This window comes from Trichosurus vulpecula, chromosome 3 (genome assembly GCF_011100635.1).
Source record: "Trichosurus vulpecula isolate mTriVul1 chromosome 3, mTriVul1.pri, whole genome shotgun sequence".
NCBI classification, from domain to species: domain Eukaryota; kingdom Metazoa; phylum Chordata; class Mammalia; order Diprotodontia; family Phalangeridae; genus Trichosurus; species Trichosurus vulpecula.
In genome coordinates this window covers 148303513-148320546 of record NC_050575.1, presented here as the reverse complement: position 1 = coordinate 148320546, position 17034 = coordinate 148303513, and the positions used below count along the sequence as shown (strand labels likewise).

Below are 17034 nucleotides of genomic sequence, written 5' to 3'. Positions count from 1 at the left end.
TTGTTTCAGCTTGCCTGCCCAATGGTGTTATTAATCATAGGAGGACTAGAAACAACATATCACTATAGGAACAGCTGCTTAGAAATAGGGATAAGGACTGATCCTGAGACTTCATTAGTAAAGGGAACTCAGAGACAAATTCTTTCTACCTTTGCAGGTCAGCATCTTCTCTGCAACTTACAATTTTCGAGCTATTAGCCAGGGCATTGAGACCTATCCAGAGTCACACAGACAGTAAGTATGGCTAAACAAGTAATCTGTGTAACCTTCAAATCTTTCCATACCAAGTATATCCAGAGCCTCTCATTGGCTAAAACTCCAAGTCGCTGCTTGCAATGTGACATACCTCAATAAATATTCTCAACCTCTGGTTTTATGTTAACATTAAAGATAACATTCTATACAACAGAAACACAAAAAGCAAGGTTAAGACTTAGTATTTTTATAATTAGACATTTAATATGTCCAAAGTACTTTATAGCTGGCCCAGAGAGGATAAGTACTAGGGTAAAAGAATTTGCTGTAGAAATTGCTTCCTTCATTCCACTATCCTCACCCCTTCCTCCCACTAGCCAGAGAGAGAGAGAGAAAGAGAGCCACAAATTGGGCTGTTTATTATTTACAAACAGTGTAAGTTTAAAATCCTTGTAGAAATACGGAGAATTAAACATAATATAATTGGAATATAAGCAAAGATTAATGGTGAAGGTACTTCTAAAAAGTAAAAGCAGTCTTTGTCATTTGTTTCATGGTAACAAAAAAAAAACTTCTTGTGTAATTATAGTACTGTAATAAAAAATAAAAGCTGAAGCATGTGCAAATTGGAAAGCTACAATAAGGTTTGGGACTTCAAACATATTGGCTGTTTTATAAATATATAAAACATACCTGGGATGATATCATTGATATGCAACAGAAGTGTACTTTCAACACTTGCAAAACTACAAAGTTGTATTCCATTGAATCTTCCATCCCAATTTCCAATAGGATTATCCTAGAAATAAAAATGAAAACATACTAAAAACTCTTCCTATTAAAAAAAAATGCTGAAAAAGAAATTTACATTTTCAGTTTTATGTTATCCCAGAAATTTTTCTTTAAATAATTTCACCTTTTAGGCTTAAGAGGAAAATTGATAAAATATGAAAAGCTTTTATAAAAGGACTATCAGCACAATTTAGAAAATGCAATCTAAGAACTGCTGTAATAAATCCATAGAGCAAGGTATCTAAATTTTTCTTCACATTTTAGTGTATAATAGTATATTTCTGCATAACCATGTTTTAACAACATTAACAATAATCTGGATAAAAATTGTTTCCAAAATTAGATTTTTTCCCTCCTCCAGAAATAACTCTATGATTAAAATTGTTCCCATTCTGATTACTTGTTAACATCTTTTTAGTACTTTTTAATATTTTAAATTTAAATATTTAAATTTAAACATAAAATTTTCATTTTAATATTCAATGTGCAACATAAATAATAGTTTAAAAATATGAGAGAGCACAGATGTGTTAAGATCTGCACTGCTGGATGGACTGATGAGATCACAAGTCTATCTATCAAAGTAATAATATGTCTTACTCTGCATTTATGCTTTGAAACAATTTTATCATAGCAAGTATTTCAGTTCTGTTTCCCCAAATAGGGAATAAGCTCCTCCTAGGGAAGATGCTTATCTTATATATAACCTCATAATACCCAGGGCGGTGCCTTGAATATAGTAAATATATAATAAATACTTATTTACTACTATTTCTAATATAGTACATTCAGAATCAATTGAAAATAAGACCAGAAAGACTTGGAAAGCCAAGATCTTCCTTTTGTTCATCAAGAACTATGCCTAAACTACCAAAGTCAGGTTTTCTAAAATAAAAATATAAAAAGTAAAGATTCTACAACCTCTCATCCAGAGGTTTCATAGTTCTATATTAAATTCTTTCTTATGTCTAACAAATTTTCCATGCTGAAGCTGAAATCCTTTTCCTTCTTTTAGTAGAGAGATGAAGAACAAGTCTCATTTATACCGAAAAACTAAACGCATGCTTTTAGTCTTCTTTCCTTTCTCCTAGGTAAATAATGCTAGAGGTAAAACTAAATTTTCCATGTAGGAATACATTAGTTCTGATTATAGGTTTATTTCTTTATTACTCTTACCTCAAAACAACAGCGATATTCAAAATTACTTCTTCTAAAGTGTTTGTTCTTATATTACATGGCATTTTCTCATATTCAAAAGCAAATGCTATGTAAGTAAACCAACATGACACTTTTCATTAAAGCCAAATCTTAACCCAAAAAGTGGAGAAATGCCTCAATAACAGACAACAAACACAGAGTTACACTCTTGGATTAAAAGTGAAAGAAAACAATATAATATGATGAAATAGGCACAAAGTTACTTTGATAAATTAAAGTAGAGGTATTAATCAATGTCACAAACTAGGTAGAATAGACTCTATTATATAACCTACATTCCTGACTTCTTTCAACATTCAAATTCCCCAAAGTCAGTTACACTTAGAAAACACTTTTAAAACCATCCCCCATGGATGTTCCACCTTAAATATTCAATAGGCAGTTTCCTTGTTGATTTAATAAGCAGCTTGGACATTCAACTAATACACATTCAAACCCCTCAAAAATTAAACCTTAGAGCTTCTTACCATGTCAACTCCAACAAAGTATCCTAAATTCTCTTTTCCTGGCAAGACATCACAGAATATAACTGTCCCAGATTCTATACCTTCTCCAACCTTTAAAGAAACTCTGGAGTTTATTTCCAAAGGAGGGAGTTCAACTTGCATCATATCAACTGGGCCTGCATAATCACTTTCCAATGCATTGTCATCATCTTCTATAACCTCTAATTTGTCCAAAGCCACAAAGACACCACAATCTTCATCACATCGGAAAAGCTGTTTCCCTTGGTAAACTCCATCAGTGAAACCTTGACCACGACCTTCCTCCTAGATTTAAAGAGAGAAAAAGATTACTACAGGTAATATAGACATAATTTTAGAAAAGTCCAAATGCAAATAGTAAAAATACGTGACAGTTGTCTAAAGCTCACACAGTTACCTGACTGAAGTCAAAAAGCCTTTCCGTAGATAGAAAATACAGTAAAAGTTATAATTCAATGCATTTATTATGAATGGAGGAATTGTTTCATAGTTTTGACAGTATCAAAAGAACTAAATCAATATCTGTGAAGAAACTTTTTTTCTAATCATTTTTTAACAATTAACAGGTAAATATAAATGATTCAATTCACAAAATGGTAAAAATGCAAAGCTCATACAATTGAAAAGTATAATTGGCATTTAGCTTTGTAAGATATGATACCCTCATTAATGTAATAAATATTTGAATAATTATCTAGCAAGTTTTAATAACCACTAATATTAAGTAAAATAATTGACTTGCATGTTTACATGTGTATAAAATCAGTTTTTAAAGAGTTTTCATGTACATTACCTCTTTTAATCTTCAAAACTAACACATGAGAAGGGTAGGTATTATTAAATTTATTTTACAGATGAAGAATTCAAACATCAGGGAATTAAGTGGTTTATCCAAGCTCATTCAGCTAGTGAGAGGAGGAACTGGGATTAAAATCTAGCTTTTCTGAATCAAGTCAGTACTCTTTCTACTATACCATGCTGCTTCTCTGCCTTCCTAGAAGAAATGATTTAAAGATGATTTTCCCAGATAGTCCCAGGTGGGACAACTGTTAAGCTGCTACAGTTTATAGGAAAGAGTTTTGTCCAGATTATCCCCATATGCCAGCTCATATGTTGTAGTGGTAGTGGTAGTAGTAGTAGTAGTAGTAGTAGTAGTAGTAGTAGTAGTAGTAAAAACCAGTATTCATATAGCACTTTTACTATATGCCGGGAATTGCTGCTCTTTTTTCAAACATTATTCCCTGGATGCGAGCCTGAGAGGTGGGTACTATTATTATTCCCATTTTACATTTCAGGAAACTGAGGCAAACAGACATTAAGCGATTTGCCCAGGGTCACACAGCTATTAAGGGTCACATCTGAACTCAGGTCTTCCTGACTCACATAACTTCTATATGATTTATATAATAGAGAGAATGGTATCTAAGAAATACATCGATGATTCCTCTTAATACACTTAGGAATTTATTTAATTGATCACTTAGTTTGCAATTCTGGTACAGTTTTACTAGAATTCATTTTTTTAAATGGGCAAATGTATCAGAAACTTCAGAGACAAGATTTTAACTACTGTTTACGTTTAACTGTGTTCTCTATTATAGCTTTAAAGTACATCATTCTGGAAGGTCCAATATAGCGTTACATTTTTGGTCCTAACAATCAGGCACTAAAAGAACTCGATATACCCCTGGGGGGAAAAATACAACCCTAAAGAAGAGTGACAATTAAGACACAGAATTCTTGTGCTTATTTTATTTTTAACTATATACTTCTCCCCTTCACCACCCTCCCCCCACCAAAAAACAAAAACAAAACACACTACACATTCCAAAATTGCTTGTCACACTTACCAGCAACTCTACTCCAAAGAATATTCCCGACACTGTCCTCTCCGTTAACAAGGGTCCTCTGAAGCGTACAACTCCAGGAAATTTTTCTTCCCCGGATCTCAGCTGTACTTTCACAGGGCATCCCACATCTATATGGAGGCCTTTACTTAGTCTGCTTCTGTTTTTAAACAGACTGTATCTTTCCTCACAATTAGTAATTGCCAAAAGCAATTCTGTGAATTTTTCATTTATTTCTACTACATCCTTCTCATCCACAAACAGGACTGCATGTGGCTGCTCCAAAATTTTTAATCCAATATGATTTTTCTTGCCTTTAGAAAGAGGAATTCTCGCATGCCCCAACGAACGATCTTGAATATATTGTCCTATACTCCCCTTTGGTACTTTAAGAATCTTTTGTGTTTGTTTGTCTGAAACACTGCATTCTTGAAGAAGCAAATAAAAAATCCGTTCTTCCAAATAGGGTGAAGTAACTTTTTCTTGGCTCCATAAGCCTGAATTCATTGTGATTCTAAGTTTGAAAAATTAATTCAAGAGAAAGGAATCACTAACATATTTGCAGTAAAATATCTCCCCCTCCCCCCAAGGAAGAAAAAAACACCTTCACTGGAAGTCTCAAGCTTTGGTTTTAGAAAAGTGATGTCCATTTTCTAAAAATATCCCAAATCAAAAAGCCTAGAGGACAAGCAAAAAGAAATTTTTAACTTTTTTCAACATAAACTATGATAAAAGTTACATTTTATTATGATTGTGAACATGTGTGCACTTGATGTTATCCTAGGAATATTTCAGATAAATTCAGAAACAAAAGGATTTTTACATATGTGTTATAAATAAATGTATATGTCCCAATACACAGGCACATGGTCACATATATTTTATATATAAGTATAATTTTGCCATTTTAAATAACTGACTCAGGAAATAAGTGGCATACCTTATTGTAACATCAAGTAGGTTAAAAGCTAGTATGGTTGTACTTACAAACAAGTTCAATTTGTAAAATTCAAAGATGATGGAAAAAATCTTGAAATGTTAAAATTTATGTAGAAATTTTTTTAATTTTAATTTTTTTAATTTAATTTTATTTATTTAATATATTTAGTTTTCAGCATTGATTTTCACAAGAGTTTGAATTATGAATTTCCTCCCCATTTCAACCCTCCCACCCACTCCAAGATATTCTGGCTGCCCTGTTCCCCAGTCAGCCCTCCCTTCTGTCACCCCACTCCCCTCTCATCCCCTTTTCCCTTCTTCTCTCGTAGGGCAAGATAAATTTCTTGTCTGTGTATCTTATTTCTTAGTTGCATGCAAAAACTTTTTTTTGTTGTTTTTGAACGTCTGTTTTTAAAACTCTGAGTTCCCAATTCTCTCCCCTCTTCCCTCCCCCCCCCCCAAGAAGGCAGGCAATTCAACATAGGCCACATGCATATCATTATGTAAAACCCTTCCACAATACTCATGTTGTGAAAGACTAACTATGTTTTGCTCCTTCCTAACATATCCCCCTTTATTCAATTTTCTCCCATGACCCTGTCCCTTTTTGAAAGTGTTCATTTTTGAATACCTCCTCCCCCTATATCTGCCCTCCCGTCTATCGTCTCCCCTTTTTATCTTCTTCCTCCTTCTTTCCTATGGGGTAAGATACCCAATTGAGTGTGTATGGTATTCCCTCCTCAGGTCAAATCCGATGAGAGCAAGATTTACTCATTCCCCCTCACCTGCCCCCTCTTCCCTTCCTACAGAACCACTTTTTCTTGCTACTTTTATGTGAGATAATGTACCCCATTCTATCTCTCCCTTTCTCCCTCTCTCAATATATTCCTCTCTCACCCCTTAATTTGATTTTATTTTTTTAGATATCATCCCTTCAGATTCAACTCACCCTGTACCCTCTGTCTCTCTCTCTCTCTCTCTCTCTCTCTCTCTCTCTCTCTCTCTGTATATATATATATATAGATATATATATATATACACACACATATACATATATATGTGTATATATACCTACATATATACATACATACACACACACATATATACATATATATATGTACATACACATACATATGCATTTTCCTTTCAGCTACTCTAATACTGAGGTCTCATGAATCATACACATCATCCTTCCATGTAGGAATATAAACAAAACAGTTCAACTTTAGTAAGTCCCTTATGATTTCTCTTTCTTGTTTACCTTTTCATGATTCTCTTGATTCTTGTGTTTGAAAGTCAAATTTTCTATTCAGCTCTGGTCTTTTCACTGAGAAAGCTTGAAAGTCCTCTATTTTATTGAAAGTCCATATTTTGCCATGGAACATGATACTCAGTTTTGCTGGGTAGGTGATTCTTGGTTTTAATTCTAGCTCCATTGACCTCCAGAATATCATATTCCAAGCCCTTTGATCCCTTAATGTAGAAGCTGCTAGATCTTGTATTATCCTGATTGTTTTTCCACAATACTCAAATTGTTTCTTTTTGGCTGCTTGCAGTATTTTCTCCTTGACCTGGGAGCTCTGGAATTTGGCAACAATATTCCTAGGAGTTTTCTTTTTGGGATCCTTTTGAGGAGGCGATCTGTGGATTCTTTCAATTTCCACCTCACCCTCTGGTTCTAGAATATCAGGGCAGTTCTCCTTGATAATTTCTTGAAAGATGATATCTAGGCTCTTTCTTTGATCATGGCTTTCAGGTAGTCCAATAATTTTTAAATTATCTTTCCTGAATCTAATTTCCAGGTCAGTGGTTTTTCCAATGAGATATTTCACACTGTCTTCCACTTTTTCATTCCTTTGGTTCTGTTTTATAATATCTTGATTTCTCATAAAGTCACTAGCTTCCACTTGCTCCAATCTAATTTTTAAGGTGGTATTTTCTTCTGTGGTCTTTTGGACCTCCTTTTCCATTTGGCTAATTCTGCCTTTCAAGGCATTCTTCTCTTCATTGGCTTTTTGGAGCTCTTTTGCCATTTGAGTTAGTCTATTTTTTAAGGTGTTGTTTTCTTCAATATTTTTCTCAGTATTTTTTTGGGTCTCCTTTAGCAAGTCATTGACTTGTTTTTCATGGTTTTCTTGCATCATTCTCATTTCTCATCCCAATTTTTCCTCTACTTCCCTAACTTGCTTTTCCATATCCTTTTTGAGCTCTTCCATGGCCTGAGACCAGTTCATGTTTTTCTGGGAGGCTTTTGACTTTGTTGACTTCTTCTGGCTGTACGTTTTGGTCTTCTTTGTCACCAAAGATTTCAAAGTCTGAGACTGAATCTGAGTGCGTTTTTGCTACCTGGCCATGATCCCAGCCAACTTACTTGACTCTTGAGTTTTTCAGCAGGGTATGACTGCTTGTAGAGTAAAGAGTACTTTGTTCCAAGCTTGAGGGGATGCGCTGTTGATTTCAGAGTTATTACAGCCAGCTCTGCCATACCAGCACTCCTCCTTCCCCAAGAACCACCAACCTGGACTTGACTCAGATCTTACCGCGACTCTGCACTCCGGCTCTGATCCTCTGCTCTGATCCACCACTTAGTTCCTCCCACCAGGTGGGCCTAGGGCTGGCAACTGCAGCTGTAGTTCTGTAGCTGCACCACCCCCGCCGTCCCCAGGGCAGTGGCTGAACCGGGAACTCTTTTCACTCTGTCCCCACAGCTTTTCCCACTAACCTTCTCTGTTGTCTTTGGTGTTTGTGGGTTGAGAAGTCTGATAACTGCCACAGGTCACTGATTCAGGGCACTAGGGCCTGTTTTGCCTGGCTCCTGGTCTGGTTGGTCCTGCCACTGCCCATGCTGAGTTCCACTCCCCTCCACTCCCAGCTCCGTGCATGATAGACCTCACCCAGCGACCATCCAGGCTGTCCTGGGCTGGATCCCTGCTTTCCTCTGCTATTTTGTGCGTTCTTCAGTTCTAAAATTTGTTCAGAGCCATTTTTTATAAGTTTTTGGAGGGACCTGGTGGGGAGCTCACACAAGTCCCTGCTTTCCAGCCGCCATCTTCTATGTAGAAATTTTTTAAATTTTTATTAACATAATCATCAAATTCTCTAAGTTTTAAAACAAGAAAACATTTAACTCTGTTAAGACTTAATAAGAGTAAACTTATGATTGAACATGAAACCTATAAAAAGTTCATACTTTTAAAAAAAGTCTAACATCTGTACTCTATAAACTTTCTATGTAATTAAGTGATGGTTACTAATACTATACATACACTGGTTAAAGATTTTGTAATTTTTATATGCATGTGTTTGTAGAGGAAGAGAGAAGGGGCACACATATTCATCTTGGACCAGGGAATTCACCTTCCAAAAATCAAAGAATGTGACCTGGAAAGGACATTATCTCCATTCAATTTAACTCCTGTCCCACTCTCAACCCAACTTTACATAAGAGGAAACTGAAGCCCCAAAAGGTGATATGATTTACTAGAGATCACATGGCTCTTACATATCCTGAACTAACCACAACTAATTTTTTGCATGTCATATTTTGGTCAATGGAACATTTCACCTCTGAATCACAAGTATCATTTCTCTAATCTTACACATTTCACACCTAAACTTTTTTTTCATTTTCTAACAGCCACAGAATTAATTTATATCATAAAAGGCCTACTTGAAATAGTAAAAATATATAGCCTCATTACTATTTTACTGGGGGCTTAATACCTAGAACATTTTTGATAGATCAAATTCATAGGCTTTGATGAGAAAAATAGGGTCTGTGTATAGCTTCTTTATAATAAAGTGGCTGTTCAATTCCTGAGAAACAACAATAATAACAGCTAACTTACTACTAACTAGGTGTACACTACTAACATAGTACCTACACTGTGCCAGGCACTGTGCTAAACTCTTCACAAATATCATCTCATTTGATCCTTATAACAACCCTGAGAGATGAATGCTATTATTATCCTCATTTTAAAGATGAGATAACTGATGAAAACAGAGGATAAGTGGCTTGCCCGAGGTCACACAGCTAGAAAATATCTGAGGCCAAATTTGGATTCAAGTCATCCTGATTCTAGGCCTTGTTCTCTACTCATTGCACCACCTAGCTGCTCAGTATATTACTGTATTTGTTTTACTCTTACTTATGATGCAAATGTCCATTTCTCATTTCTGCATAATTTACAGTACCCCCATATTTCCAGATCTGATTAATTCTTGAATGGGTCTCGTTTATGAAATGCAATAATCAAAATTTTGAGTTCAATCAAATTAAAAAAGGCCAAGCAAATATATGCATAACGTACTCCATTTTTAAAGCACTGTCAGGTAATAAGGTATTTCCACAAGTCAATTCTCCAGATACGTGAAGCTGAAACTCTCACAAATGTATTATACAGTTCAATGTCTTATTCAATAGAGTAGAAGGTACATTAATTTAAACTTTTTGAGGATAACTGGGGGTCATCTTTGTGAATGAATTGTGACACTGTGCTATTATATAGTAACCAACTCAAGGACCATTAGGATATACTGCCCATAAGTTGAACAGCTACAGATTAATTTTATCTGAGCATGGGATTCTGCTTTTTACAGTTTTTCTATCTTCCCTTTTGACATTTGACTGTCACCTTTTCCTGCCTGCCTTCCTCTAGAAGCCAGCCCTCTCTCTTTTTAATTTGCAGCTTTTGGGCTATGCAGAGATAGGAAGCTACATAAGTAAGCTTTTAAGCCTTGTATGAAAAACAAAAATATAAAGGCTCTGAGAGAAGGCCTGAGGAGGTTTTTCATGAATTAAAACATGTAGGCATTTTTTAGTTCATGGAATATTCTTGGAGGATCATTTTTCTCCCGTTTTCCCCTCAAGCCCCAGGGTTCTCAGATTCATGCAAACTAAGGTTACATCTTGATAAGCTGAGGTGTTATTATCCTTTTGAAGTGTGTGTTGTATACATATACACCTATTGAAATGGATTTAAATATAGCTACTGTAGCATCTGGTAGCATTTTTAAAAGAAATCATGCAAGTCAAGTTCAAACTTAATTGTGAAAACTATAACATTATTTTCACTATTTTAAAAGTAAGGAAGCTTACATACATAAACAATTCTCATAATTCACAGTTCTTTATCTTAAACATTCCAAGTCACAATTTGAAACCGTCTGCAAACACTAATACATTATTGACATTTAGCCAAATTAAAATTTTCAGTTACTAAATTTACTGTTGTGTCATTGTTGCTGTTTAGTCATTCAGTCTTGTCTGACTCTTCATGACCCTGCAGACCACAGCATGTCAATGTTGTCCATGGGTTGTTCCTACTAAAGATATGGGAGTGGTTTGCCATTTCTTGTTCCAGTAGATTAAGGCAAACAAAGATTAAATGACTTGCCCAGAGTTACACAGGGAGTAAGTGTCTGAGCTCACATTTGAACTCAGGTCTTCCTGACTAAGCCCAGAGTTCTATCCACTGAGCCACCTACCTGCCTCATTGTGTCATTAGGAAGCTGTATTAAAAATTAGTTGTATAACTATATTCTTTGCTTGGAATTTCTTAAATATACTTGTATCTTGGTAGGATGAGGGAGAAAAATTATTTGAAAAATCTCCAATCTAGAGAAAATGGGACTGATCTACAGAAGAGGTACAGTCTCCAAGTACTAAATAAGAAAATGTATGGTAAAGGTAATGATAAACATGGCTTTTCTTTTTCCACTTAGGATAAGTGGGAATGAGTTCATATTAGAGCAATTGTTGGTAAATGTACGTATATGCATATATGCAGAAAACATTATCAAGAAAGACTAAGGTCTCTTCTAAATATTTTTAAGTAAAATTTAGGTTTGGTAACTATAAGACCTGCACTTTACTGAACATATGAAATGTGGGGAAAATTCTAAGCAGTCAGAAATTCAATAACTTTGGCAAACGCTACTTATAACTTTGGAACTATAGTATAACAGAGTAATATATTAATTACATGTTACAAATAATGTATTAATTAATTTCATACCTTTCTTGCATAAAATACAGAAACAAGCCAAATACCAAGCAACACAAAGAGCTTTGTAAACTAAGAGTTTAAGGAGTTTAAGTGATAGTTGCCACTAATATTTCAGAATTATTCAAAGCAATGCTAATGAAAATTGCATTAAAGTTAGGTTTAAATTTGAAAGAAAATTATTTATTGAATGTCTACCACGTTCTTGGCACTGTACATAACACAGTGGAAGATACACAGTCCAAGATGTCACATGCATATAGCAACTGCCTTTGTTTAAAGCTAACTAGACGTAGCCACATTTAAGACCAAGACAACTAATAATGATAATACACCTTTTTCTAAGTTTCACGTCAGTTGGAGATCTGCTTCAGTAGGAGTTTCCTCACCAATGAAATCCTAAGTCTATACAAAAAATAATCAAATCCCAAAGGACTTTTACCTGACTAATCTGGCTATCACAGGTAATTTTTTCCTTCCCCAAACTAATCATGCTTTATTTTTCTGAATTCGAAAATATAACCTAACCATCTCATTACGGAAATATAATAAATTCCTCTTTCTCCAGCATTGGAAATTGGAAAGCTCTAATTGAATATTATAATATGTACACTGAGAATGAAGAATAGAGACTGGACTTGTGATTTCACTGGTATAGGGAACTCTAGAAATGAGGAAATTCCCTCTAGCAACAGAGATCTGGACCTTCTCTGCAATTTATAGTCTTAAGAATTTCCTAGAGCAATGAGAGGTGAAGTGACTCTCCAGGGTCTCATAGGCAGTATGTATATATGTATCAGAGATGGAGCTCAAACCCAGGTGGTTTTTGTGGATCCAAGGCCAGCTTTCTATTCACTATATCACAACTGCCTCTCAGATTGAGAGTTATCACATACACTCAAATTACCAGTTTCTAAGGAGTTAATACTTAAAATACTGAAAAGAACTAATCTTTGAAGGTTCAGAATATACCTCTGGATAAAGCATACTCCTTTCTCCTCACTGCCACTTTCAGGCTCCCTTCTACTGTATTTACTTCTCAACTTTCCCCTCTCCAAGGCTCAGTCCATCCATTTATCTGTCAATAAGTACAGATCTTTGCTGCTACACTCTACTGATCTACAAGTCACTTTCCCTCCTTTGTCAACCAGGTCACATTCTTCTTCAGTACCCCAACTCCAAACTTTAAACTTGTGGACTTTGATTTACATGTTGGTTTCCTCTCAACATCCTGACCTTCTAATTCAACAACCTTGTTAACTCTTACGACCTCTATCTTCCTTTTACCTCAGCCACTTGTAGTTGTTGTTCAGTCATGTCCAACTCTTCATGACCCCTACAATCTCTTGAAGTCTGCCCAAATTCATGTTTATTGTTTCATGACACTATCTATCCATCTCATCCTCTGCTATCCTTTTGCCTTCAACCTTTCCCAATAGCAGTCCTTCTCAATAAGTCCTATGGTTTCATTTTGTGGCTAAAGTATTTAAGCTTCAGCTTCAGTATTTGACCTTCCAGTAAACAGCCTGAATTAATTTCTTTAAGTATTGACTGATTTGATTTTCTTCCTGTCCAAGGGGCTCTCAAAAGTCTTCTCCAGCACCACAGTTTGAAAGTGCTGATTATGTGGTGCTTAGCTTTCCTTATGGTCTAACTCTCACAGACATACATTGCCACCAGGAAAACCATAGCTTTAATTACATGGTCATTTGTGAGAGAAAGGTGATGTCTCTGCTTTTTAGTATGCTATCCAGATTTGCCACAGCATTCCTTCAAAGGAGCAAGCATCCTTTAATTTCATGGCTGCAGTTGCCATCTGTAGCAATCTTTGAGCCCAGAAATATAAAATCTGACACTGCTTCTATTTCTTCTCCCTTTATTTGCCAGGAAGTGATGGGACCAGTTACCAAGATCTTAGGTTGTTTGATGTTAAGCTTCAAGACAACTTTTACAGTCTCCTCTTTCACCCTCATCAAGAGGCTTCTTAATTCCTCTTCACTTTCTGCCATCTGGGTGGTATCATCTGCATATCTGAGATTGTTGATATTTCTCCCAGCAACCTTAATTCTGTCTTTTGACTCATCCAGCCTGGCATTTCACATGATGTACTCTGCATTTAAGTTAAATAAATAAGGTGACAATATACAGCCTTGTCATATTCCTTTCTCAATCTTAAACCCATCAGTTGTTCCACGTTCAGTTATAACTATTGTTTCTTGGCCCACAGATAGGTTCCTCAGAAGACAAGTAAGATGATCTCGTATTCCCATCTTTTTGAGGACTTGCCATATTTTGTTGTGACCCGCACAGTCAAAGACTTTAGCAAAGTCAACGAAGCAGAAGCAGATGTTTTTCTGGAACTCTTTTACTTTCTCCATAAACCAGCAAATGTTGGCAATTTGGTCTCTGGTTCCTCTGCCACTTCAAAAACCAGCTTGCTTTTCTGATAATTCTCTGTTCATATACTGTTGAAGTCTCCTTTGTAGAATCTTAAGCGTGAAATGAGTACAACTGTTCAGTAATTTGAAATTCTTTGGTATTGCTCTTCTTTAGGATTGGAATGTAAACTCATATCTTCCAAATCCAGTGACCACTATTGAGTTTTCCAAACTTCCTGGCACACTGAGTACAGCACTTTAACAGCATCATCTTTTAGGATTTTAAATAGCTCAGCTGGAATTCCATCACCTGCACTAGCCTCAGCAATGCTTCCTAAGACCCACTCACAGGGATAATCTATTACCCATCACTGTACTCTCTACACGATCCTAAACTCTGAAATATCCCTCTCCAATCACAACTTTTTGTTCTTCTAGCTCTTCCCCTGCCTTATTCCTCCTAAATATGTTTATCCTCATCATTATCATCTCTCCACCACCTCTTCCTGTTTTCCCGATCTATTAGTCCTGCTCATTTCTAACTTTCCACCCTTCATTATCTTGATAAGAGTGATTATCTTCTACTCTTGAATTCCTTCCTCCTTTGTTGTAGGACCATTCGGAACCTGCCAAGCCTCGAAAGTGGGTTACCCCCACAGCCTTCTACTGTCCTACTCCAACACAGATGAGCTCAACAGGAGGAAGCCAAGAAAGTATCCTGCCTAGGTTCATTCTCATGAAGTCATGATCTCAATTGAGTACTTACTGCTACTTAGCAATCTACAACCTATACAGCTTTTAATACTGTTAACCACTTCTAAATACTCCCTTTCTTCCTTCAATTCCAAGACATTGTTCTCTCTTGGTTTTCCAACTACCTATCAGACTAATGTTTTTCCACCTCTTTTCTTGGCTCCTTAACCATTTTTGGGGGCAAGTGTGGATGTCCCCTCAAGGCTATGACATAGAGATAATTCTTTTCTCTGTCTCTCTATACCAGGCCAGCACAACATACAGCCCAGGCCGCCTGCACCTGCCAAAGTATCTCGGGCACCTGTCACGTGACTCCCGGAACCAACCATCATCAGTCTCTATCTGTATCTGAAGAAGTTTACAAGTTGTGCAGGTCTGCTCTATACCCTCTCTCTTGGTAATCTTATCCATTTCCATGGGTTCAATGATCATCAATATGCACATGACTTATAAATTTATATATCTAGCCCTAATCTCTCTCATAAATTCCAGAAACTCATACGTGTAGTTGACAGTAACCACCTAGATGTCCTGTCAGAATCTAAAATGCAACACCTCCAAAATGGAACTACTTAGCTTTCCACTGCCCCCAAAGACTCTCTTCTCCTTCCAAATTATTTTCACCAAGAGCACCATCATTCTTCTAGTCACCCTTTACTCTTCCTATCCTATCCAATCAATTAACGAGTCTTATAGAGGTTACATCATTGTCTCTTGCATCTGTCCCCCTTTCTCCACTCACAATAGTTCAGGTTCTCATCACCTCTTGTCTCTTAGTCTCCATGCTTCTAGAGTCTTCCTTTCTAATCAATCCTTCACAAAGTAGCCAAAATAATCTTCCTAAGGCCTGGTCTAACCGTGTCATTATTCTATTAAAAAAATCTTCAGTACCTCCTTATTTCCTGTAGGATAAAAAAAAATTGCTCCACTTAGCAACTGACACCCTCTACAACCTAGCTCCAATCTATGTTTTCAAATATTTGATATTACTTCCTCATATGTATATTAATGTGCCAGGCAAACTGGACTACTAGTTCTTCCCTGAACTTCCATACCTTCATATGGGTTATCCCTACCCAACCCCTCTCTGCCCCAAATGATTCAAAAACAGAACTTCTACTTTCATTCAAAACTCAACTGAGGTGCCACCTCCTATATACAAGGCCTTCTAAGATCACCCCAGTTAAGTGTTTCCTAGCTCCTCAAATTACCTTATATTTATTCATCTGTGAACATGATGTATTCATCCCAAAAGAATGTAAGCTCCCTGTGACAAGAGACATTTTTGCTTTTGTATTCCCAGCAGCAAGGATCCTAATAAATGTTTACCAAGTTAAACTGAAGCATCAATTACCACTGGAAAAGACCTGTGAAAACACTAGTTATTTGAGTTTGCTTGTATATTCCAACTAAATAGGGATTTACTATATTGGGTGAGTAATAATATTTAAGCTTAGAGGACACAAATATTTACCTTACCTCCTAATGACCTGGGGAATATGATACAGGCAAAAAATATTTTATATACTAAATACCAATGGAAACTTTAGCAAGTTCTAAACCATATCTGACAGCAAAATTAACAGCATCAATTAGCTGAATCATTCTATGTACACATTACTAAAGTGTCAATATCTACCTTATCTAGAAGATATGTCATTTCGATTCTCAAGTTATCAGCACATACTGTTCATAAGAATCTTCTTGAAGAAACAAAGCCAGTATTGAAATTCAAGAACTTTGTGCTTCTCCTGAGGTATACTAGCTCTTAAAAGCACTGGAAGCTATCCATTCTTTATCAGATTTCAGAATCAATACATACTGTACTAAATTACTGTTCCTGATTATAATTACCAAACAGAAAGGAAAGCTAATGAGATCTCTTTCAAACTCTTCTACAGAATACAAAACAAACAACCATCACTTTAAGAAAGAATCTCTTTCTTTAAAAGAGAAATTTCCATATTCTTAAGCAAGCTAAAATTTGACTTATCAAGAGAAAAGTTTTTTACATTTCATGACTGAGGGAGAAATTTTCACGCTGTTTAAAACTTCACCCTAACTTATATACTGACGCAAGCACGTGAGGAAATATCAAAACAGAAATGTTATAAGCAATCCTAATATGTACAAATCTATAGTTACAAAAAAATTTAAATTAGGAAATTTTTGTTTTTTACAAAATAAAACAAAAAAGAGCTTTCTAATAGCAAGCTCTTCCAACACAATTAAAATGGAAATTGTTTTACATGTAACTTTACAGGGAGGTCTATATTGCAAAAAACGAAATGTATTTGTAATATGATCCTTTAAATCAACTTCATTTTACTACATACTACATACATACATAAGAAGAGTATAAATTGTTGCCAACCTCATGGTTCTGTAAGAATAGCAGCATGACCAGCATGATCCATCT

At 35.7% G+C, this 17034-nt stretch overlaps 1 protein-coding gene across 4 annotated transcripts in view; it reads right to left on the bottom strand.

Moving 5' to 3' along the window:
* Positions 1-17034, bottom strand: part of CYLD (CYLD lysine 63 deubiquitinase) — a 69743-nt gene that overhangs the window by 46881 nt on the left and 5828 nt on the right. For 3 of the 4 annotated variants that reach the window (XM_036749275.1, XM_036749276.1, XM_036749277.1), the window contains exons 3-5: positions 4541-5051; positions 2673-2975; positions 889-994 (exon numbers count right to left, since the gene is read on the bottom strand). In XM_036749275.1, the coding sequence (XP_036605170.1) occupies positions 889-994; positions 2673-2975; positions 4541-5044 (913 nt within the window). In that variant the 5' untranslated portion in view covers positions 5045-5051. The remainder of the gene's footprint in view (positions 1-888; positions 995-2672; positions 2976-4540; positions 5052-17034) is intronic. The other variant, XM_036749278.1, reaches the window with a different exon arrangement.